The sequence below is a fragment of the Thunnus thynnus genome, chromosome 19 (genome assembly GCF_963924715.1).
Source record: "Thunnus thynnus chromosome 19, fThuThy2.1, whole genome shotgun sequence".
In the NCBI taxonomy this organism is placed as follows: Eukaryota; Metazoa; Chordata; class Actinopteri; order Scombriformes; family Scombridae; genus Thunnus; species Thunnus thynnus.
Window position 1 is genome coordinate 1693021 of NC_089535.1, and position 26927 is coordinate 1719947.

The following is a 26927-nucleotide window of genomic DNA, read 5'->3' on the forward strand; positions in this document are numbered from 1 at the left end:
TCCAACTGCTTTCTCCATGAGGCGCTGGAAGGTTGCAGGAGCTCCAGTTATGCCTTGAGGCATCCTCTCAAATTGGTAGAACCCGAGAGGGCAGATAAAGGCAGTCTTTTCTTTGTCCTCTTCTTTCATGGCTATTTGATAGTAACCACTTCTTAAGTCGATCACTGAGAACCATTTACTACCCGACAGGCAGTCAAGAGCCTCATCGATGCGTGGGGTAGTGTATTGATCTGGTACAGTGCGGCTGTTTAGTGTGCGGTAGTCAATGCACATCCTTACATCCCCATTCTTTTTCCTCACAACCACTATGGGCGATGCATATGGACTTCTGGACTCTTTAATGATGCCTGCAGCTAGTAGCTTTTGAATATGACGCCTCACGTCGTCAATATCCGCAGGGGCGATGCGTCTGGAGCGTTCACGAAAGGGTCGTGAATCAGATAGGCGGATCGTGTGCTCCACTTCTTTGGCGAGTCCCACATCGAGTTCATGAAGAGAGAATACATCTGCTCTTTCAGACAGTTTTTGTCTGAGCCTTGCTTTCCATGTTTCGGGGACAGGTGACTCACCAAAGTCGATCATTCTGACATCAAAAGCATCCTCAGTCTCTGGCTTTTGTTTTGGCACTGTGGTAACCACATCAGCTACACACAGGTGACCCAGGACAGCACCGGCAGGAATGGTCACTTCTTTCTGCGACTCATTATGAACCACAACTGTCAGCCGGTTAATGTCCACAGCATTACTGGGTATTGCCATAGGTTGGAGCATGACGCCTGATGGGAGAGTAGCTGTACTGGAGGCCTCTACTATCAAGATGTCATCTGGCAGGGACTTTCCAAGCACCACTTTGCAGACTACTTTAATGCTGCCACCTGCAGGTAGGACAAGTGAGCTTCGACCCTCCAACTTTACACAACCTATTTCGTCATCCTCTTCATTTGACAAGTCAATAGCTTTTTCTTTCACTGTTTCTGGGAAAGTGTTCTGTATGCCAAAGGCGTGGGCTACAGTGCCTTCAACTCTATCGTCACGCAGCTGGGCTAGCCGCTTGGATAGGTTAGCCTTGGTATTTGTCCCGAGGATCACAGGTGTCTGATCAGGACCAGGTGGATCGGGGCAAATGAGAGCCAGGGCTGACAGGGCTGTTGGGGTACCCGCTACCCTTTTGGGAAACTCTAGGTCCACTGCCACGTAGCCAAGATAAGGGTAATCAGAGTCACTTAAACCCCAAATGTTAAGGTCACTTACTGGGCGAATAGGAGTATCAGCAAGATGTCTCCTGTACCAGGATTCAAAGATGATGCTAACTCTTGAGCCACTGTCGAGTAATGCATCACACAAATGTCCATTAACTTTCAGAGGCTCCAAAGATGGTGGCCCTATTAGACCCTCTGGTATGCCTGTTGGGGCAAGCTGATCTACTACACTCCTCCTCACAGTGCAGTCAGTTTTGGGTGAGGGGACCTCAGTAGTAGGTTGAGTGCTATGGGTCTTAGCCTTTTTGAGAGCTTGAATGAGTCTTTGGATCACTTTGCTTTGGTTCTCAGGGTTTTTGCACTTCCCTGCCATGTGTCCATTTTCGCCACAGCGATAGCAGAAACGCTCTTCTGTCTCAGCCCCTTGTCTGTTTTGAGTGTTTACAATCATCACTGTGGGAGAAGGTGTAGACGATTGAGGTAATCTGGAGTTCACCTTTTGTTGTAACTGTTTCAGTTGTTTCCTCAGAGCTATCACTTCTGGATCAGCATTAGTCTCTGGGACATTTCTCACTTTAGTTTGAAAGTTCTCATTTTGTGTCTCTTTGTCCCGTGTAGAGAGCCCAGCAAACATTGATTTCACTTCTTTAATTTCAGCTCTCAAACTCTGTATCTCTGAGTGTTTGTTTTCTTCTTGAAGCTTGGTGTGAACTGTATACACTGAATGGTTCAGCTTTGCTCGAGAAGATTCATATTCTTCTTCTGAACGAATTTCTTTCAGGAGCTCAGGGAAAGTTGGGGGATTAGCTCTTCTCTCCCTCAGTCGCAGTTGGATTAACATCAGATCAGCATTAACTGCACCCCTCAGAAGCTGCTCAAGCCGTGCACCATCCATGGCTAGGGGAGTGAGACCACCTCTTTGTACCACTTTGGACAGGCAACGTTCTAATCTCCTGAGGAAATCAGATAGCTTCTCACCAGGTTGCTGCTGCTGCATTCTGAATGTGAAATACAAATCGTCTCCAGACTCTGCTAATCCAAAGGCGTTTTCCAGAGCCTCCAGGCACTTGTCAGGGGCAATGTCAGGATTGGAGAGACGCACTGCTTTTATCACTTCCAGAGCTGGCCCCTTTAAACTCTCCATTATCTTTCTCCTCTTGTCTTTAGCAGAACCCTCACTCTCTTTAACCATCAGGTAAGCTTGCTCTAACCAGTGGTCGAATTGTTCCTCTCCTGCTGGTGTAGGCACAATACCGGAAAAGATCCGCAGGCGGCAGTATCCTCCACTTTCTGCTGAGGGCTTGACAGTCTTATCAAACAGATCGCCCACAGCACGAAGGATGGCTTCTGTAGAGGGAGGTATGTGCGGGGTCAGCAAGGCCTGCACATCCTCTGTGGACTTTCCTTCTGCTTGTAGAAGAGCATGCAGTTTACGGTTAAAGTCCAACTCAGGGTCTGAGCTCTGAGCCACAGTGAATATTTTCCATGCAATTTGTCCATCTGAGCTCAAAACTTCACTTGGGACGTCTGCATCAGTCAATTTCTCTTTGCACTCGCAAAGCACCAGCACTTCATTTGTAGTTTCGTTTAACATTCTTCCTCTCACTTGTACCCGTCCCAAGCACTTTACAGTTTGCAAAGTCTCTACTATGTGTGCTGTTTCTGTCTTCTCAGGAACGATGGTCAGCAAGGCATGGCTCTCATCCAGGTTTTCACCTCGACACCAGTTCTTCAGCTGGTTCCTGTACATTGTGACACTTTAGCTGCTGTTAGCTGTTTAGCTGTTTTTTTTTTTCACAGTTGAATAGTTCACACACTAGGAAATTTACAGTCACAAATCACCAATTTCAGCATTAATTAACCCACAATCCCAGCGGTGCCTCCATTTTATGTAGCGCCCTCTAGACGGCTGGTCTATTTTTATGAGGTACGCTTCCCAAGTTCTTTATGTTTTAGAAATCTCTTTCTTTAAGATTAACTAATACTGAATGACAAGTACACTGTAATATAATATTGGTGAACTAAGTTCTATTTATTCTATAATGTAAGACACTTTTATTTACTCACTGAATGTTTTAATACTAAATTTTAATGTTTTTAATCAAAACTGTAGATAAATGAAATAAGAATTAAAGTATCCTTTAAGTTTATACCTTTCTCCTAAACACTTGCCAATTGAAATAAAAGTACTCTCAATATGTCGGTAAACATCAACAGTACTATTTCTCAGACACTTATACAAATGACAAGAAAAAAGTAAGTTTTAAAGATTTACTGTTGTAAATGTAAACACAAATATTCTTTTAATAATGAAAATAAAACACAAAAATAACACTCAAGTTCAAAAGACTTTTCAGTACCTTTTAAATGATCAATTTCTTAATATTCAAATACCCCTTTTGAGTGCACTCATTATAAAACCACCAAATAATGAAACACACCTAAAGCCGGCAGTTATAACTAACTGAAAAGGATATGGGTACCCAGTGTTAATGATGCAGGCCTGAAGCGATGCTTGTGTGCGTTGTAGCCAGAAACAAAATGGCTGCTTCACGCTAAAGCGCTGAAATAAAACAGATGGCAACTCACTGCCGTAATGGCGTACTCCTCGTCCCCTGTGCGATACCAGCGGGTTGCTGATACATGGGATGAGGTAGACGATTCCTCCTGTCAGGACCAGCGTGTTGCGGCCACGTCGGCTGCAGATGACTTCTCCCACTCTCCCGGTAGAACTCACCGCAGATCACCTGAACAGGTCCGGCACACCGCAGGCTAACTTCACCAGTTGCGTAGCTGGTTTAGCTGCACGCAGATGAAGTCCGTAGCTAAGCTAATGTGAGCTACATTAGCTGTTAGCTGTGCTCCTCGTTGAACACTCTTTGCCAAAGTACTCCTTTAAACTCGAACACGGTGCTGCACTGAATAACAGTCCTTTGAGACTCACTGTCCGTTTATCTCTACCTATTATTCATAAACAGTGTCCGTACTCTGCATATTTTTTTACTGTAACATATTAAACGCCAGGCAGTTCTCCCTTCTCTGCTCCGTATCGCGCGCTCTCTCTTTCATGTCAAGTTTCTCGCTCACACAACAAAATACACACTCTTCCTGTTTAGCCAGATCTTAACCAATTAATTACCAGAATTACACTTTTCTCAATCGGTACTTCCTCTTTAACCCTGAGACTTTTCAAAATAACATGAAATATCTTAAAGTGCATATTTGAATCTTTTTAAACTTTTTTATTAAACTATTTTTAAACAAACTTTATCAACCTTCATGACATATTATTCTTAATACTTTTAATCACATTTTATCAAACATGAACATATTTAAACTATTTATTGTCCCTTTTTAACAGGGTTACAGTAAGACTTCCTTAAGCAACCTCTTTGGGATGGGGTCTAAGAGACAGGTTGATGGTTTAGCTGAACAAATCATTGAAGTTAGTTCAGGAAAGTCGACTGGAGAAAAACAGTCCAAATATATGTCAGGATTTACAGCTGTTTCTAAGGTGCCTGTGTTTGGGGAGAGAACGGTGCCTGTTGAGGGCAGGAGGTGGTTAATTTTGTCTCTAATAGTTAGAATTTTATCATTAAAGAAGCTCATGAAGTCATTACTACTGACAGCTATAGGAATACATGGATCAATAGACTTATGACTCTTTGTCAGCCAAAGTGCTGAAAAGGAACCTAGGGCTGTTTTTATTCTCTTCTATTAATGCTGAGTAATAGGCGGCTCTGGCATTACAGAGGGCCTTCCTATATGTTTTAAGACTATCTTGCCAGACTAAGCGAGATTCTTCCACTTTGGTGGAACGCCAAATCCTTTCCAATTTTCGCCATGTTTGCTTTAATTTGCAGGTTTGGGAGTTATACCATGGAGCTAACCTCTTATATTTATTATCTTCCTTTTTAAGGGGGCAATGGAGTCGAGTGTTTTTCTTAATGAGCCTGCAGCACTATCAACAAGATTATCAATTTGGGAGGGACTAAAGTTAACATAAGAGTCCTCTGTAGTATTGAGACATGGCACTGAATTCAATACTGATGGAATTGCTTCCTTAAATTTATCTACAACACTATCAGATAGACATCTAGTGAGGACATTTTTGTCTAATGGTGTGTAATCCAGTAACAGGAATTCAAAAGTTATTAAAAAATGATCTGATAAAATAGGATTTTGTGGAAAAATTATTAAATGTTCAATTTCAATCCCATAAATCAGAACAAGGTCGAAGGTGTGGTTAAGACGGTGAGTGGGATTATTTACACACTGAGAGAAGCCAATTGAGTCTAATGATGAGATAAATGCAGTACCAAGACTGTCATTATCAACATCCACATGAATATTAAAATCACCTACTACAATTACTTTATCTGTACTAAGGACTAAATATAACAAAAACTCAGAGTACGGGCCAGGAGGACAGTACACTATGACACATTGAACTGGCTGTAAAGTTTTCCAGGTTGGGTGAGAGACTAAGAACAAGGCTTTCGAATGAGTTATAATTAAATTTAGGTCTAGGGTTGATGATTAGGCTTGAGTTGAAAATGGCGGCAACTCCTCCTCCTTGGCCAGTGTCTGGAGGAATGTGAGTATTAATATGACTGGGGGGAGTGGATTCATTTAGGCTGACATATTCTTCATGACACAGCCAGGTTTCAGTAAGACAAAATAAATCAATATGATGATCTGAAATTAAATTGGTTACTAAAACAGCTTTAGATGACAGAGATCTAATGTTCAAGAGTCCACATTTAATTATCTTATTTTGTTGTACTATTGCAGTAGTGGTTTTAATTTTTACTAGATTTTTATGAATGACTCTTCTTTTGTTTACTTTGGATTTAATTGATTTAAGTGGTCGGGGGACAGACACAGTCTCTATGTGGTTTTGGGGACAGACACGGTCTCTATGTGGTTTTGGGGACAGACACGGTCTCTATGTGGTTTTGGGGACAGACGCGGTCTCTATGTGGTTTTGGGTGGGTAACTGCTCTAATGGAAGCGCAGAGAAGCGTGTAGGACTGCAGCTCTGCCTCCTGGTCTCAACTCTGGGTTGTCATGGTTTTGGTCTACTAATAAACTCAGCCATATTTCTAGATATGAGAGCAGCTCCATCCAAAGTGGGATGTATGTCGTCTCCCCTAATCAGACCAGGTCTTCCCCAGAAAGTCTGCCAATTATCTATGAAGCCCATCGTTTGCTGGACACCACCTCGACAGCCAGCGGTTGAATTGTGACATGCGGCTATACATGTCATCACTGGTCAGATTAGGCAGCGGTCCAGAGAAAATTACGGAGTCCGACATTGTTTTTGCAAATGCAAAACATAACTGGCAGTTCAGTTAACTGGTCTTGATGAAGGTTATTGAGGGAAAACAGACGTGTGACAGCTGAGATACAGCAGGCACGGATGTAACTTGTCACATAGACAGGACAGAGCAGGGTTTTCTACCTGCTACACCAACTCCTTTACTGCATGCATGTTGAGTTTTGCCAAGTGATAATGCAGTTGGTTATGCAGGGTTTGGAAGCCTATGCTGTATTAACTGGTACTGAATTAATTAATTAGATCATTTTAACTACAGGATCATGGATACACATTGATTTGATTGAGTTATTGTAATGTACAATGAAAAAAAATTCCACAAGGTTGCACTGCCATGTCACATTGCCTCTGGTACAATGAGGTATTTATCATAATCATTTTCAAACAGTCAGTACTTGCTTTTTACACAGCTTCTGTTGATTATAATAGACAAGGTCTGCTGCGACCATCCTGAGACAGACGTGTTACTGTATTTTGGCCATGAGTCTAATGGCCTTTGACTAATGTTATGCTTAGCACTGGAGAACACTGCTAACCATCATTACCCACATTAACCTGTACAGCCTTATCTGTACCAACTTATCTTCTTTGCCGATCAGAGTTGCTGAAGTTTTGTAAATTGGTGCTGTGATAGTTGGGTAGCCGGCTACTTTCTGACCCTCCACTTCTCAAATGTTAGTCTGTGGGTAAAGTCACGGTCACAGGTTTTCATTTCTCATATTTATGCACTCTTTACTTTTTGTTGGCAAAGAGGTATTTATCATATGTGTGGTTTGTTAGTAACAGGTGCAGCCTTAAAGTTTAGTAATTAAATCCTGTAGACCTAACAACAAATTAATTTACCAGAACTACCTTGACTGTGACAGTAAAAGTGAACATAATTATTAAGTTATTAAATAAAAAATGTGCCCCAACACTTGATTTCATTAAAGATAAACTTTTGGTTTCAGGCCTGCCACTCACTAGTACTAAAATTCTTCAGATTCAAATGTCTGAAGATTCAAATGGTTTAAAATACTTCAGCTAGAATCTGAACTAAAACAAGAAAATCTGACCAAATTACACCAATTCTAGCCTCCCTTCATCGACTCCTTATCCATAATAGATCAGACTTACCGAAGTTATTTAGTGTCTGTCACACCTTCAGGATATTTGTGTTTCAGTGAGGTCTGTCTTGGAAAGATAAAAACATTAACAAACACTGAGCATGTTTTCTCCTCACGCAGTCTGCAGTGTCTGCCAGTTGATGTGATGTTGAAGCTATAAACCAGTCTGACCAGTCTGACCTGCAGTTCTATTGTTTTCTGTCTTATCCAGAATCAAACTGTTCCTGTAACTGAACGTTTTCAGCACTGTTCAAAACTGCTGCAAGACCATCTTGGGAGGAAAATGTTAAATAAATTATTTAATCTTTGGAAATAGTTTTTACTAATTAGTTCCAAAGTTCTCAAATTTGAAAACCTGAAACCCCCTTTCCTGTGAAGAGTGCAGTTTCCACTGAGGACAAGAAGACGTGTTCAGTGACATTTTAGAACAAAAATAATTTTTTCCAATGTCACCATTAGACTTCAGGTTTTAGATCTCAATCCATGAAACAACATGTGATACTTAGTATAATTTCTGAATTATTAATATTTATATGTATTAATCTTGGTTTGGTATGAAGGAGATCTTTCAGAGTAATAAAAAAGCTCTGGCTCCATATGCATTTCTCTTGTACTCAGATGACATTTTAGGTCTTCAGCCCTTCTTCAAGATCAACAATCATAGCAGTATGCAGGCACTGGTATGTTATGTAGGCCACACCTAGTAACACATCTGATGGTGATTAGATAATCATGTTCCATCATCAGGGTGAGAAAAACAATCAAAAGGCCTTCAGCGAATCAAAACTTTGTAACAAACAGCGTCAGGAACTACAGCCAATCAAATCACTTCAAATAAAGTGACAAGAACCACTATGTCTCATACCACATGTAGAGATTTAAATATTACGTTGCGAGTTTTTTGGTTAAGTATATTTAAAATGTTTAAAAAATACATGAGATTTGAGTAGATTTCTAATAGACATACAGAGGACGTTAAACATCAGCTCAAAAGATGAACATCATACACAACTTAAACTAAATATGCAATAAATAGAGGAACATTACAGAAAACACTTCAGGTCATAATCTATATTTAATCCATGGGGTGACCAGGAAAGTAAGTGATAAAAGAGTGATACTTTCTCAATACCAATATATCTTAGAGAGGAAAAAGGATGATTAAATTCAACAGAATGTGCTGCTACTGGATCATTCTTTACATCTAATAGTGCTTCTATGTTCAGCAATATGAGTTTTCAGTGATCTACTCATCTTTCCAACATATAACTTTCCACAAGGGAAAGTGATGAGATAAATCAGGGGTTCTCAACCTTTTGTAACTTAAGGCCCACTTCTGATTGTTAAAACATTTCTGAGGACAACCTTCCCAAATAAATGAAAAAAAAACATGACAAAAAACTGGGCTGTAAATATGTGTTATGCCACTGCCAGCTGTAACCAAAATAAATACTCTGCTCACCCCCAGTGAGATACTTGGGCTTCTTAGAAATAATGAGATCAAGTTGTGGTGGGATGAATGAGAGGCTGACCTGCAGAGTAGCATCCAAGTTGCTTTCACTTTGTTCCTTGCCTTTGATTTTGTGACAGTCACAATGGAAACCCCTGACTCACATAAATAGGTGGTGGTGAAAGGCAACATAAATTTGATTGCCCGTTTTGACAGAGAGGGGTACTGACTTGCAGCCAGTATACCTAAGATGTGTTGTGATGATGATGGTGTAATGATATTAAAAATGTGATTGGTCATTAAAATTATGCATTTGAATTTGATCTTTTATATTTATGTGAATTATTGAGCACATTTAGATATAAAAATAATTAGCTTTGTAAACTGCACTACCTCTGCAGCCCACTAGATGGCTCTCTGAGGCCCATCTGTGGGCCGCGGCCCATTGGTTGAGAATGGCTGAGCTAAATGATCAACTTAGTGTGACATGAAATAACTCAGTTATAGGGATCTCTTTACCTGTGTGAGGATGTTTAAAACTGTTACATCAGTAAATATAGTTACACTGACTACAACAACCATACAGTAGGTGTTAAAGTAACTCAGGCTGGTACTGATTGAAGAGGAGGTAAATATGAATGAACCAGGAGGTTTCTAAGGTTTTTAGCTCTTTTATAAACCATAAGAGGTCGTTCTTTGAATGCACCATTGAGTTGAAAATCAGATTCAAGTATATGCCAGTGTTTTGTTACTATTCCCTTTATCTGTTCTGCACTCGTAGAATACTCTGCTGTAAACATTATTCATTCATCTGATTTCACTGTAGGTTTATTTTTTAAGAGATCAGACCTTGATCTGTCTTTTATTTTAGTGGCAGCATCATGTGGGACAGATTTCTTCTATCCTCTTTGTTTTTCATTTCATTCATGTTCCTGACAAAATCACCAGTTTTCTGGCAAATTCATTTTAATCTGCAAAACTGACTAAAAGGAGACTATCATTAACATTAAAGCATGATCAGAGTCTGCCATTAGTAAAGTATTTATAGCAGTAGGTCTGTTTAACAGATCTGTATACAAGAGATTATTCTCTCTAATGTTGAGGTATGTAATAAATGACTCTAGCTGGGTCTTGGACCCTTTAAACAGACAAAACACATCATTCATAAGAATATATTCTCCTTGAAGACATGATTAACCTCAACGTTATTGTGTCTGTTCACAAGACTTTGTTCTTCCATAAGGGGTGGACAAAATACTGTGAACACTTAATGTAAAAGCACTTAAACTTTAAGGAGACACTGACAGCTCAATGGGAAGTCTGAACATTTCTCTTAAGGAAGAATCTTTTACTGCTGCCTCGCCTGCAGAGTTTGATCCTCAGAGACCAGAGACAGATCACATCATATTACTGCAGAGCCTTTAAAGTCCTGAAAAGTCAAAACAACTTATTATAATGTGCACAAACGATAATTTACTATGAATTCATATGTGTGAAAAAATTAACCTTTTATTAATGACTGATAATAAGTTATAACTGCAGGCCTGACGACTTCTCAGTGACTGTGATTGATTGATTTACTGATTGGAACAGTGTGCAGTTTGAAAAACTGAAGATGCACTGCACCAGAGTTAGCTTGAAGCTAGTTTGTATCTGTAGTCCCCAACAAAAAACATACAACAGCACAACAACAAACAGTACAAAGCAAAAAAACAACAACAAAAAAAGAGTTTTTAGAGTTTGTTTGTATAAGGACTCAAGAGGTTTTATGGCTGTTTCTCCAGCCTGCCCCCAACATGTGATCAATAAGACATCTGGGAAAGAATCATAGCTGCATAAATATCTCGGCTGCGTCCAAAGACAGACAGTTTCTAATATGTCTAAAATTTGCTAAGTTGTACTTTATGGTTTTAACCGTTTTTTAAACATGTTTCTTAAAGTTCAAATTTGGATCCAGTGTCACACCAAGATATTTAAAATCAGTAACTATGTCAATATTTTCACCTTTCATAAGAATATCAGTGTTATGAGGTTGTACCATGGTCTTAGAGAAAAACATACCCATTGTCTTGTTAACATTTAGACTCAGACATGATTGATCAAGCCAATGTGTGATCCTTTCCAATGCAATTGTTAGCTTAGCAGCAGCTAACTCAGCTGTTTTTGAATGTGTGTACACAACGGTGTCATCTGCATACATTTGTAGTTCTGCATCATGACACTGTTGAGGGAGATCATTAATATATAGGCTAAATAATAGAGGACCTAACACTGACCCTTGTGGAACACCCATTGTGCACTGCATGTTACTGGACAGTGTGTCACCAACTTTAACACATTGTCTCCTATTAGATAAATATGAAGACATCCATGCCAGTGCTCTAGATGAGAAGTTAAATTTAGAGAGTTTCGATATTAAAACATTATGATTGTGCAAGGTAGCGGTTTCAGTGGAATGATTTGCTCTAAAGCCAAATTGCATACGATATAGACCAAAATTGCTTGTATTAAGAAATGCTGTCAGTTTTTTAATGACAACTTTCTCAGCAACCTTTGAGAGTACTGGCAATAAACTTATTGATCTGTAGTTACTGGCTTCAAGGCGGTCTCCACATTTAAAAATAGGCGTGACAATGGCATTTCATCTCATCAGGAAAGGAGTTGTGTTTAAAAGATAAGTTAATTAAATGAGCAATAGGGGGAGTTAAAATATCTTTGTGTGATTTAACAAACATTGTGTCAAATTGGACAGCATCTCTACTTTTGGAGCTTTTTAAGGAGCTGATAGTGCATCTCTAGATTTCATTAGTTTCCATAAATTTTCTTTAAACCACGGTAAATTGTTTTTATTTTTGCATTTTATCTGTATCCTCACATTAAATCTTTCCCTCACAGAGTTTATTCTGTGAGTAAAAGTATCACAGCCATAGTCCAGATCATCAGAGGAAAGTACATCATTCCAGTTCAAGCTTTTCATTTCATTGGTAAATTCTTCTTGCTTAGCTCTGGGTATGCATTGAAGGATCATTGTCTTAGTTGCCGTGGTCTTAAATCTACTTTTAGTCAGTTTTCTTGCACATAGGGTCAGGTTATGATCTGATAAGCCAGTGATTAAATTATAACTTTTAGTTATTCTTTCTAGTTTGTTAGTAAATATCAGATCAATTTGTGTGCTGGAGCATTTTGCAATCCTAGTTGGGCCTTTTACTAGTTGTTCTAGTTGGAATTTCTCTGTGATCATTTTTAGTTCTTTCCTCTTAGTTTTATCCTCCCAGTTCACATTAAAATCACCCATAACTAATCATTCTTTGTTGAGATTGCACTCTTTCAAGACTTCTGTGAGTTGATCATAGAAAGTGTCATCTGCAGACAGGTGCCTATAGACACCTATGATGTTAAAAAACATTTGCTGGGATAACATTATTTTCATCCCAACATATTCTAACATGTTACCCGCATTATAAACCAGACGTTCACATTCGATGTTGTCTCTCACATAAAAAAGCTCCTCCTCTGCTTCCATCAGGTCTGTCTCTTCTGAAACATTGGTATCCAGGCACCGTGAACACACTTGCAGGAGTTGTTTGTTTCAACCATGTTTCAGTCAGACAGAGAAAGTCCAGATTTGAGTCAGACATGAGATGAGTTAGCTGATTGTTCTTTGCAGTAATTCTTCTGATGTTAAAATGTCCACTGTATAGCCCCCTCGGTTTCAGCTTCAGGTCCCATAAGACTTTTGCATGATTGACAGTTTGGAAGGTTTTGAATAACCTCTGCTTCCTCACTGCAGGGTTTTGACACACAGTGGTGTCAGCAGCGGGTTTTGTGAGAGAAACACTGGACCTATCAAGGTTTCCACAGCCCAGTAGCAAAAAGTCATTCATGGAGACATCATGCCTCGTGTTAACAAAGTTTAGTCTTTTAAGGGAGAAGCCCGACTCAGAAAGTTGCTGCTCATTCATCACTGGCACCAGAGGAGTCCCAGACACACTTGGGCACAAATCAGCATCAAAGTTCTATAGCGTTCCAGGGGTCACTGGTCCAGAATTTAGCTGAACATCTCTGGAGAGCAGGAGCAGCATGAAGAGGAGACCTGCTGTTCTCTGAAATTGAGTGGCAGATGACTGGTCCACTGGATCAGTGATTCGCTCTGGTACCTGGGCTCGCCCGTGCCGCAGGATGTAAAATATCCCAGTAAGTTATGATGAAAACTCACTTTAGGAGTGTCAGCTGGCCATGAGCCAGCATTAGACCCAAGCTCAATCACTCGGTGTCCCAGTTGTTTTTCATCAGTATTGATTGCTCTAGCCAGACAGACACGTGCAGGCAATACAGCAATGAGTACCAACAGTAGTCCAAAGAGCAGCCCATAAAACACAGCCCAGGTGTTTTTGCTGATGAAACACTGTTTTGAACTTGAAGCAGGTTTTGACAGGCATGCTCTGTGGTACGATAAACGTCCTATGTAGCAATCTCATACAGGATCCCGGTGGCCAGAGGGTAGAAGCTCCTCTTAAGCCCCGCAGCACCGGCCCGGCGCACCTGGAACCTCCTTTCAACCTCAGCGGAGAGAAAAGGCCACCATCTGGGTAATTAGGAACTCCAGAAGATCCATGTGGCCAGGACCGTTTCCTTCGACGTTGAGATGGATGTACAGATGGTCGTACTTGATGTTTAATCTGATGTTTATGTTTGAAAACCTGGACTGGTCTGGTAGAAGAGTCGGCAGAGGGATGAGCTGACCATCTCCCCATCCTGATGAGTGACCCCCAGTCATATGACATCACTGCTTGAGTCCAGGGTGCACAGAGAGGCTCCAGCAAGGTGTGACACATCTAGCTGACTGACTGACTTAATCCTCTTTACACCGTTGAGGGGCATAGGGCATCCACCAGAGCTCTCAGAGACACATCTCGCCACCATTACATAAATTAACAAAATAAATTGTTTTTACAGTGTTGTATTAGTGTCATTAAATAATGAACATGACTTACCACAAAGTCTGTATTTATCTGAGTATTTTAAGTTTGTTAAAAGCCAAATTAGCATGCTAAGCAGCGTCTGTTATACGGTACGGTAAAAATTGGTAGAAAACTCTGCCAGTTACATTAAGTTTGCTGTTTGGTAATTATGGCATCTATTTAGGTAAATTATCAGGAGTTTATTGTAACTAAACTAATAACAGAAAGGAAACAGTCGAGGTATTAAAATGGTTAGCTGTGTGTTAGCTAGTTGACCAGTAAATTGGAAACGGAAATGATGTTGGGATTTCTCTCTTGCTCGGACGTTGATATAACAGGCTCGTTCAGTCAATGGATATGAGCCGCTGCAGAATCACCACGCAATTCGTACAAGTTAGATTCTTTTTAAAATTATCTCTTTATTTTAGAGAACATGTGTACAATAACAGCATGTACACAAACAACTGACCATACCAGGTGTACATATACAAAGTTATAAAAAAATATTTTGAAAAAGTAATACAAATTCAAAATAATGTATCATCGGTCAATAAGTAATTTATCAAAAACACAATTAGTTTTAATTGCCTTCTTATTCTTCAGGACTCTTATCGTGGAACCATATTGATGCGTTCTTGATAAAAATGTCCCAAATTTGATTTGAAGTCCTCTCATCTCTTCTTGTGATAAAATTAACTGCATAAAAAATATAAATCTTTTCCCCTCTTACTACCTTCAAAACATATAAAAATGTCTTTATTCTGAATATATATATGTAATGCTGAACATCCACCCAAAATATTCTGGTACACATACAGTGATAAAACAAATGACACATTGTTTCTTCTTCTAGTCCACAGAAATTGCAAGAATATTCAATATTAAATCTTAATCTCTCTAATGTCCTTTTTGCTGGATATTCAATGCAAAAGAAAACCTCTTTAACTTTGTTATTAAGAAAAAATTTGTCTCCAACTAACCAAATTTTCTGCCAATTCATTTCTACATAAAGCGGGGACCAAAAGAATCTTCCTGGGGGCAGAGTTACAGCTTATATGTAATTCCTGATGTATTTATTAAAGCATTTATTCTTAATGTCAACTTCTCCAAGGAATATACCTCTATTGAATGGATTAATCATTGAAACCTTGATTACTGAACCTCTGAGAAGCTGCAGCACAGCCCTCAGCAAAGCATCAAAAACCACTGCATAACTGGTGACCTGAACTCAGAGAGGAATTCATTATTGTTAGTAACTTCCCATCAGCATTAACAAGTTGTTTAATCAATAAATACCATTGTAAATCCATTTTTCACAATATAGTGATTTATTTTTATATTGAATATTCTTGTTATTCCAAATATAGTAATTAGTTGGTAAAAAAATTATGTTTGTAAATCAGTTTCCTGGCCAGCAGAGTTTGCTCATGGAAATTTGATAACTTAACAGGTAACTTATCAATTCTTTAATCACATTTAAGCAGAAAATATAAGTCCATTCATTAAACTAAATATTTATATGGGGAGGGTATTCCAGATGTTGTCTTCTTCTATAATCAAATTAGTTAATCATTTCACTTTGAGAGCATTATTTAACATTTTAAAACTTAGTACGTCCAGACCACCATTTCTTTTTATGTTGCATAAGATATTTTTTCTTAAATAATGACACTTGTTCCTCCAAATTAAATTAAATAAAATCTTATCTATTCTGTTGTATATTTCAGGAGGTATTCCAATGATAAAAACACATAGACAGATCTGATTATTCCCTCAGCTTTAGACAGTAAAACTCTTGCCAGTTGGATTTGTGTTTTATTTGATCCCAACTTGCTCTGACATCATGCAGACGTAGGCAACAACAACCTGACGAGATCAAGTCGGCTGCAGTTGTTGCAGCTGCAGCTGTTCTCCACTGACTGCAAGGATCAGGGCATGATGGGAGAAGCCTGGATGTCACCTGATCAAAGAGCTGATTGGTTCAGGAGTTTGATCAACAACATGACATTTTATCTTCATTTTGGATTTCAGTTGTCTGATCTTCTACTAAGAATTCAGATGTGTTGATGACAACTTTTATCAGCCAAAGAGACAGAAAACATTCAATAACCAAAAATTACAACAGACACAATATGAACATTATATCATTATTTAATTATTGATGTGAAGCCCCAGCGGTCTGAATATTTGACAGATAAATGATATAATGTCTATTTCTGCTTTTTTTCCTCTAGATCCGATTTGTGTTTTACTTTATTTATTTATTTGTGCATAACAAAATACAATGTTTTTATACAATATTTAAACATTTGATATGTACACAGAGACATTCACATGTAGGTAACAAACACACTTTTATCTGCATATACTCAACTATTCATTCATTTAAAGTAAATAAACATCCCTGCAGGAGAGATAAGAAGATAAAACATTATACAAAGATCTCTCCCAAAAACTAAATTACATAGAAAAAAATAATAATTTCATTTTATTAGAATTTCTTTGTTTCATCAATGAGATGTGAATGAGTTTGATTAGTGTGACATCAGCTGATTACAGTCAGCATGTTGACCAGCAGGCAGTGATCCGCTTGCTGCAACAGTTACATTTCTATGTAAAATAATTTAATAGTCTAATATTGGAGATTACAAAATAAATGTTGTTTTGATTATTGATTATAGGTCATTTTAACAGTTTATATTCTATCATACAGATCAGCATTAAAACAATGTTAGTGATTGATCAGCTGAGCTTGAGTAGATTGTTCTGATAACATTTTATTAAATCAGGATCAGATCTAACAGGATGTAAATATTTCTGTGACTTCCTGTAGATTCTTTGAAAGCTGCTGGAAACTGTCTGACTTGACTGCAGCTTTTTGTCACTTCCTGCTGATTCTGCCGCCTGATCCCTCCACTTTACAAGAAAGGAGCAGTTCATCTGAAACAAGCCTACTGATCAGCTTTCCAATAAGGAGGCGTGTCGGTCGGTAAAAGACGTGAAGGCTCTTGTGTATCTTCACTCATGGCTCCTCAGAGCAGGAATAAGAGCTTTGGGACGACCTGCAAGATGGCGGAGCAGAACGACTTCCAGTTCAAGTGAGGATCGAGGAACCTCAGGTTTCTGTAATCCTCTACTGTGATACAGAAACCAGGTTTCTGGTTTACATGACAGGACAGAAATCAGCTGAGTGCAGAGAGTCGACTGTAAACTGGTTACTGAAGTGCAGCTGAACACACTGATGAAGAGTTTTGATCTGATGAAGCTGAGAGCAGAAAAGAGGCTGAACTATGAGAGTGATTGATGTGAGAATCCATAACAAGAAAACCAACAGCTGCTGTCACTATAAGATAAACTCTGGCTTTACTTTCACTGAAGTGGATCAACAAATGATAATTAAACATTAAACTAAATGAACAGTTATATATCACAGAGGAGGCGGTTTCCCAGAATCACACTATTTAAAATTTAAAAGACGATTATGTGTCTTTGAAAAAAAAAAAATTACAATTATCAACATGACACTTAATAAGATTAAAATGAAATAATGTTTGTGATGTTTAAATATTTATATGAACAGTGTAGAGCTTGTTGTCTACACAGCTGTCTGATGTTGTTCATCTACATCACTGCATCTTTAACTTCTGTTAGTTTAGCAAACATGTATCGCAGCCCTGCTTTGTTTTTTTTATCCATTCGTTCTTTGATCTCCTGCAGCTTCATGACCTTCTCTGTGTCTCCTCTCTCGTTCATCTTCTCAATCAGGAAGTCCAAGTGGAGATGAGTAGACAGTGAATTAACATTCAGGGCGATCCGCTCTAGATGCTCCACATGTTGGTAGACCTCTGTAAGCAGCTGAATCTTCTCTGATTTCAGTTTTTCCATCTCTGATTGAAGATTTTCCAGAAGGCTCTTCTTCTGTCCACAATCTACCTTATTCTTTTCATATTTCTCTTTCACATCTTCCTGAGTCTTCTTAACTTTCTTGGTCTTGTTCACATATCTCCAGTTTTCTTTCACATGATCTGATGCAGGACACTTCCCTGTACAAACTGTACAGCGACCTCTTTTCATGACCTCACAGTGTTTTGGACTTCGGGCCACTGTGCATCCAGGATAGTGACAGTTCTCTTCACAGATGTTACAGGTGACAACTGCGTCATAAAAAAACAACCCCCTCCTCCCACCTCTGATGTCTTCTTTGTCTTTGTAGACCTCATCAACTTCTACATTGAACTCTTTATTCTTCTTCATCTCTTGTTCATGTTTCTTCAGAGCTTCTTCAGTCTGTTGGATCTTGTTCTGCTTTAGTTCAATCGGCTGGATTCTGTCTTGCAGGTTTTGGATGCAGGCTGTTATTCCAATGTGTGCTTTAAACACTTCAACTGTTGTTTTCATCTTTTGAGGTTTAGATTTTTCCAGGAAGTCTTTGAATCGTTTCATTCCTGTCTCTGTTACCCTCCATGCGTTCTTTAAAGCAAACTCTGTTTCCTCTGTTCTCTGTGTGGTCTGGATGTTATTAAACAGGAAGTGAACGGGCTGATTCTTCTCATTTTTGGCACATTTAATGTTTGCAGCTTCAAGTATTTGTAGAACATTTTCAGGTGTTATTCCATCTGAGTGTGTGATGAGAGCGACGATGTTCTTCTCCAGGTCTTTTCCAAACAGAGACATCACTGAATCAAAGATGTACTTCTGTCGGTCACTCAGTTGATTCAAACTCGCCTTCAGCACCAGACCCACTGCATCAATTTCATCAACTCCATCTTCTGAACGGAGCAAGTCAAATAATCTTTGACTGACTTTGTCATCATGTTCAATCCCTCTGGTGTCTCCGTATCCAGGAGTATCAATGATGGTCAGAGAGAAGGGCGGAGTTTTATCTTCAAAACCAAAGATCTTGTACACGATCACATCTGATGTCTGAGTCTCTGACTGACTTCTCTTCTCTTCTTCTACGATCTCAAACCAGATGTTGTCATCAAACTTCACTGCCATGGTGTAGTTGACCAGAGCGCTGATCAGAGTAGATTTTCCTGTTCCTGTTTCACCTACAAGTAAGATGGTTTTGTTTTCCTTGTTCAGGTTTTTCTCACCAACAGTTTTTCTTGTCAGAGTTCCAAACTTCTCTTCCTTTGGTCTCAGCTGGTAGACATCAGGAGATCCTGAAGAGATCAGAGAACTTCTAGAGACGATGTCCTTATACTTTGCTGATATGTTATAAGTCCTGTAGAAAAAGCAGAGATTCAATCAACATGTTCGTTTCTCATCAAACTGACAAATTAAACACATTTCTAATCATATACATGCCTACATTAGTGGCTGGTTTAATAAATGAATAATAGCACAGTGGAGTATAAATACTGCAGCTGTGACATCTGTGATTGTAGAATATGAATAAAATAAAGTCAAACCAAACGGCCACATTTGGGGATTTTAGTCTAAATGTGAGTTCTGGTTTTGACTGTGAGGACAGAGACTCAGATTACAGTCAATTAACAGGATCTTTTTCTGTGTAACATACCACTGCCTTTAGTTAGAACATTTAAAATACATATTCAAACCCCCAAACACCTTGTTCTGAGTTTCTTTAATGACTTTGTCAAGAAAAATTAAAATCTTTGCCTGTTGTACCAAAACATTTTCACTACATTATATACTTGATAAATAGAATTATTACTGATGCTTTTAGGTTTGTCATTCCCATGTAACACATACACAAGTGTAACCAGAATACAGCAATTATTATTTTTTTAATATTTAAAAAAAAAAAAAAATTGTTGTATTCTGGTTTTACTTGTGTATGTGTTACATGGGAATGACAAATCTAAAATCATCAGTAATAATTGTGTTTAAAGGACGTCTTGTATGTGTATCAGAGCAGCTGTTTCATTTTGTCTGTATTGTTCCCAACAGTACAGATAAGCAGACGGATAGCTTCCAGTAACGTCTGCAGAGCAAATTCCAGACATTAGTCAAATTTTCATCCAAATGTAGAACAAATTTTCACCAAATATCCAGAAACAGGTCAATAGAAAATGTTGTGAATGTTTGTTTCCATCCACTGCTGCTGTGTGAATATTAGGAGACAAACAGCTGGTAGTGCTAACCTTCAATCTTAATATAACTTGATTCAGTTTATCATTTAGCCTTCTGTTTCATTACAGGAGATATTTACATCAACATCACACTTAAAATGATTAAAATGAAATAATGTTTGTGATGTTTAAACATTTGTATGAACAGTGTAGAGCTTGTTGTCCACACAGCTGTCTGATGTTGTTCACCTACATCACTGCATCTTTAACTGCTGTTAGTTTACCAAACACGTACCGTATTGCTGCTCTGGTTCTGTCATCCTCTCGACTTTTCATCCCCTCCAGTTTCTGGACCTTCTGTTGATGTTTAGATTTTTCCAGGAAGTCTGTGAATTCTTCCATTCCTCTCTCTGTTACCTTCCATGCAAACTCTAAAGCAAGCTCTGTTTCCTCTGTTCTCTGTGTGGTCTGGATGTTATTAAACAGGAAGTGAACGGGCTGATTCGCCTCATTTTTGGCACATTTAATGTTTTCAGCTTTAAATATTTGTTGAAAATTTTCAGGGGTTAGTCCATCTGAGTGTGTGATGAGAGCGACGATGTTCTTCTCAATGTCTTTTCCAAACAGAGACGTCACTGAATCAAAGATGTACTTCAGTCGGTCACTCAGTTGATTCTCACTCGCCTTCATCACCAGACCCACTGCATCAATTTCATGAACTCCATCTTCTGAGCGGAACAAGTCAAATAATCTTTGACTGATGATGTCATCATGTTCAATCCCTCTGGTGTTTCCGCATCCAGGAGTATCGATGATGGTCAGAGAGAAGGGCAGAGTTTTATCTTCAAAACCAAAGATCTCGTACACGATCACATCTGATGTCTGACTCTCTGACTGACTTCTCTTCTCTTCTTCTACAATCTCAAACCAGATGTTTTCCTCAAACTTCACTCCCATGGTGTAGTTGACCAGAGCGTTGATCAGAGTAGATTTTCCTGTTCCTGTTTCACCTACAAGTAAGATGGTTATGTTTTCCTTGTTCAGGTTTTTCTCACCAACAGTTTTTCTTGTCAGAGTTCCAAACTTCTCTTCCTTTGGTCTCAGCTGGTAGACATCAGGAGGTCCTGAAGAGATCAGAGAACTTTTGGAGATGATGTCCACATAAGTTGTGTTATAAGTCCTGTAGAAAAAGCAAAGATTCAATCAACATGTTCTTTTCTCATCGAACTGACAAATTAAACACATTTCTAATCATATACATGCCTACAGTAGTGGCTGGTTTAATAAATGAATAATAGTACAGTGGAGTATAAATACTGCAGCTGTGACATCTGTGATTGTAGAATATGAATAAAATAAAGTTAAACCAAACGGCCACATTTGGGGATTTTAGTCTAAATGTGAGCTCTGGTTTTAACTGTGAGGACAGAGACTCAGATTACAGTCAATTAACAGGATCTTCTTTTTCTGTATAACATACCACTGCCTTTAGTTAGAACATTTAAAATACATATTCAAACCTCCAAACACCAAGTTCTGAGTTTCTTTAATGACTTTGTCAAGAAAAATTGAAATCTTTGCCTAATGTACCAAAACATTTTCACTACATTATATACTTGATAAACAGAATTATTACTGATGCTTTTAGCTTTGTCAATCCCATCCTGCATACACAATTATAACCAGAATACAGCAATTATTATTATTATTATTAACCCTATAAACATAGGGTTAAAATATTTGGGTGCCTTAATTTCTGTTTTGCCAAGGAATTTGGCTTCAATAACATTAACATAAACAAAAACTATAAATAAATGTATTGATTTGACCTGAACCCATCAGAGCGCCCATGGGTGTGTTGGTCTTAAAGTGAGGTGTGGTCAGGCGTGTTGTTGGTGCATTGCTATCTTGAGGCAGCAGAGAGCGATTGCACTATTGACCAACAAAAACCTGGTCTGAAGTCAATGACGCAGTGTTTCACTGTTATTTTAAAACACATTATCGAGACAGTAATATACACAGGCAGCTGCACCACATGCACTCTGCTTGTTACACACAGGACGCACAGCAGGACACAAACATGCAAAAGATGACAAATAAAAGAAATACAATGTGAAAGATTATTATTGTGTACATCAACAGATTTTAGAAAATATACAGTACTGTGCAAAACTTTTAGGCACCCTAGATGTTTAGATTCTTATCCATTATGCGATACCATCAGGGAGGTGTCTGATCGATTTATTCATGACATGACAATGACCCCGAGCATACAGCTAGAGTCATAAAGAACTATTTCAGCGACAAGAAGAATGATGAGTCCTGCAGCAGATGGTTTGGCCCCCACAGAGCCCTGATCTCAACATCATGGAGTCAATCTGGGATTAACATGAAGAAGCACCTGAGATGGCTTAAATAATAAATCCACAGAACAACATTCTTTCTCCAGGATGGTTACAACAACCTGCCTGCAAGTTACCATGAAAAACTGTGTTAAAGTGAACCGAGGAGAAGCTGCTCACAGCAGATATTGATTTCATTTAGGTTTCTACTGTTTACTCAACTTTGTAAGAAGTTCATTAATAAATTAAAACAATTTATAGCAATATTTTTGTAAGAATTCTCACTTTTCTTTTAGTGCCTAAAACTTTTGCACAGGACTGTATGTCATAATGCTTAATTATAATATTTATCAGAATGAACTAATCGCAGTAATGACGGATTAAATTGTCTAATTATTTGACCAAATCGTGGTAATACACGCTGGTATTTAAACAGACGGACAACAACTGATCAGACACAGATCAACTTTTCTGCTGCATCAATACATGATGACATGAGGAAATAAATGAGGTGAAAACAATGATTAAACTAACGAAGGAAATAAATCTGCACAGCTTCTAGCTGCTGCCAGCAGCAGGATCAGAACCTTGAAGAGCTGATCAAGTCCTGATAACTGTGTTGATGATTCTTTACATGATTAAAATTAATAATTTAATTTCTGAACAATATTTAACAAATATTCTTTAACATTTTGGAGAGTACAGTGATCAGGTTTCCATACTTTCATCAATTAAAACCCTGCTGATTTGACCTGTTACTCCATTAATAATTGAAGGTTGAAAGGTTGTAATTAAAAAAATAAACCTTTTCAAAAACCAAACGAAAATACATTTGCAACAAATCAATGAACAGGATGTTAAACTGGTGGTCTGGGGCTGGTTATGGGTGGGTTCAGGAGCAGCAGTGCGCTCGTTATGGATCGTGCGCTTTCACTTTGCACACCAGTAGATCCGTTTCCTCTGCAGAGAAGCTTCCTTCTTACTACTTGGCAAATACACCATCATAATAGCAATCCACCAAGGTGCAAGTGCACCTGGCTGTTAAAGGGAATGGGAGATGACACTCTGACTGGTTTATTGCATGTTACGCCCAAAACACACCCATGATTAATTAGGAGACTATGGACAACCCTTTTAACCATGCACCTGGCACAGCAATCATTTTTCCACCATTAAAATAGCAAAAGTGGGTTTGGACACCCTGAATGCACTTGCACTAATGACGGATAAAATTGTCTAATTAACCTGTTGGAGGTTATCAAACGAGAACAGTCATAAAAACATTAAATCCACTTTAAATGCTGTTGTAAGGAATGTAAATGAACTGAGTATAAAGTGTTTCACAATCATCTTTAAATGGAGAGGAAGCTCTAACAACACTGATGAATACACATGTTGAGAGTCTGTATGTCTGTATGTTTTAATGTGGATAACTTCTTTCGTCAGAAACACCTTTCTGTCAGGTTTAAGTTGATACCTTTCACTGTTAAAACTTATAGGTGGATATATGGACTGGTCACTCATCATGGACACATAGCTGAGGGCAGGAGAGGCCGGTCTCTGCTGATGGATCCTGAAACAACAAAAGACAAATTAAAGACAGTTTAAACCTATAAAATGTTGAATTTTGACCAGAATGTCACTTGTTGAAATCTAAGAACCAGACAGATCATCTGTAAGAGAACAATGGAGGAGAGGTGTTTTCTTATTCACTCAGATTCAAAGTGTTGTCAGTTTCAGTCTCATCTATTCCTCCTTGTAGACGGAAGAATTGTCCAGCTGATCTACACAAATAGGGGGCAACATTTCACATCCCTTCCCCTTCCTCCACAGAGATAAATTACAACATAACTCTGAGTAACAACTGAATAGTTACACACATGCTCCTAGGATAGGTGTCAGTCATAACATGTCAGAGAACTCACTGATAGTAAAACAACTTTTTCTACCAAACAGCATCATCTTTACATTAATTGCTGCCATTTTACAACACAGTATTCCAGTAGAGAACTATTTTATTGATATGATATTTCAATATAGATCCAGCTTACAATGATGTGCTACGATGCCGAATGTCTCATGGTGCAACTCAGTGCAGTTCATCGGATCAGCTGATATGACCAGCTGATGTCTCATCTGGCCAGTGTCTGCAGCAGCAGCTGGCTGCTCTGACAATGTAGGTGCAACTTTCCAAACAGGTGTTATTTGGATAAACTGACCACATATTACTACCATATTACCACACATACTTTTAACAGTCCTACAGCGACAATCTCAACAGCATTCAGCCTGGATCCACCATTACTGCTAGGACTCAGGGCAGCTACTTCTTCTTCCTCTCATGTTGGACTGAGGGCAGACTGGACGCTACAGTGACTCACTATCACCACTGTGGTACAAAGTGGTATTACGAGACTGTACAGGCCAGACAGGGCTGGAGCTAGCTGGTTAGCATGCTAACTTCAGTAGATATCTCTGTAACACAATACATATAAGTCTATGACATTACGTCAAAACTGATTTCTTCACATTCAGTTGATAAATTTAGTTAATTTCAGAATGTTTAAAACTAAAATTCTCAGATATTCTCACACATTATACCTTTAAAAAAATAAGTAGCCTGAGTTATCAGAACTTAATTTTTTGCATTTCTTAGCCCTGAGGTAATGGTTGAAATAATCTGTGTGGCATAAAAATGCAAAAAAGAACCTATCCTTAAAGAATAACTGTTGGGCCCCTGGCACCTTCATGCTGGGGCCCTAATGATATAGCTACTCTGGATGGCATTACCCTGGCCTCCAGCTCCACTGTAAGGAATCTGGGAGTTATCTTTGATCAGGATATGTCCTCTAACTCCCACATAAAACAAATTTCAAGGACTGCCTTTTTCCACTTACGTAATATTGTAAAAATCAGACACATCCTGTCCCAAAAAGATGCAGAAAAACTAGTCCAGGCATTTCTTACTTTTAGGCTGGATTATTGCAATTCCTTATTATCAGGCTGCTCTAACAAGTCTCTAAAGACTCTCCAGCTGGTCCAGAATGCAGCTGCACATGTTCTGACTAAAAGACCGACTGCTAAAACTAGAAAAAGAGATCACATTTCTCCCATTTTTCCTTCACTACATTGGCTTCCTGTAAAATCCAGAATAGAATTTAAAGTCCTTCTCCTAACTTACAAAGCCCTTAATGGTCAGACACCATCATATCTTGAAGAGCTCATAGTACCGTATTATCCCACTAGAACACTGCGCTCCCAGTATGCAGCTTACTGGTGGTTCCTACAGTCTTTAAAAGTAGAATGGGAGGCAGAGCCTTCAGCTATCAGGCTCCTCTCCTGTGGAACCATCTTCCAGATTTGGTCCAGGGTGCAGACACCCTCTCTATGTTTAAGAGTAGGCTTAAAACTTTCCTTTTTGATAAAGCTTATAGTTAGGGCCGACCAGGCTCGCCTTGGATCAGCCCTTAGTTATGCTGCTATAGGCCTAGACTGCTGGGGGACTTCCCATGATGCACTGAGCTCCTCTCTCCTCCTCCTCCTTTCCATCTGTATGTATTCATGTACCATTAATGCATGTTACTAACTTAGCTTCTTCCCCGGAGTTTTGTGCTTTCTCGTCTTGCAGGAAACCTTCAGCTACAGACCGACTGCTGTCCAGCTTGATGCCCACCACTGTTGCTATTATTATTATTATCATTATTATTAGTCATTATTAGGCATATTTCTATTATTATTATTGATGTTATTTTTATTAGCCCGGTGCTGCTTGAGGTTTCTTCCTGTTAAAGGGGAGTTTTTTTCTTGTTGATGTCATCAAGTGCTGCTCATGGAGGAAATGTTGAGTTTCTGTAAATTAAAGAGTTCAGTCTAGACCTGCTCTATGTGAAAAGAGCCCTTGGTGCTATATAAATAAAACTGACTTGACTTGCCTAATATTTCTCTAATAATGTCCTCTTGCTGTTAAGCTGCTAAAGTCAACATGAAAAAATCCTAAAAATTAAAAACATTGATCTGGGTTGTCTTCAATGACTGCACTGTGCTCACAACAATATGCTTGACAAACAGCATGTAGCTGGAGGCCTTTTTTGTCTGAGTTGTGCTGCTGTGATCCTGATTAGTAGCTGAGCTGATTGCTGACAAAACACATCATCAAGGTGAACAACGTCTTTTACCCTGCCATGCTGTGCGCAGTGGAAACATACTTGAACTGTGCCAGCATGACTCGACTATTCGTAACTGATCATGGCCTGACTCAGTATGACGACCACACGATGGAAAAACACTACAATTCTACAAAACTCCTGCAGAGCAGAAGGACAGACTCCCATGATCCCTCCCTCCAGGATCCTTGAAAGGGTAAACAGCTGGCCCACTGATCCAGAGTAGCATTTTAGTGTATGCAGTCTATAAAACTTGGTTTGTTCGATGGTTAAAATCCAGCCTTTGTTATTTTTTTCAATCATATTTCATTTCATGTTAGGTGAACAACG

The 26927-nt window shown here is 38.8% G+C and overlaps 2 protein-coding genes across 2 annotated transcripts in view; one reads left to right on the top strand and one right to left on the bottom strand.

The window, feature by feature from the left end:
* Positions 1-26927, top strand: part of LOC137170628 (uncharacterized) — a 456230-nt gene that overhangs the window by 148791 nt on the left and 280512 nt on the right. The gene's annotated exons all lie outside the window — the stretch shown is intronic.
* The window catches only part of LOC137170627 (uncharacterized), a 139985-nt gene that overhangs the window by 110509 nt on the left and 2549 nt on the right, over positions 1-26927 (bottom strand). The window contains exon 3 of the mRNA XM_067574135.1: positions 23912-24007. Coding sequence (XP_067430236.1) covers positions 23912-24007 — 96 coding nt within the window. The remainder of the gene's footprint in view (positions 1-23911; positions 24008-26927) is intronic.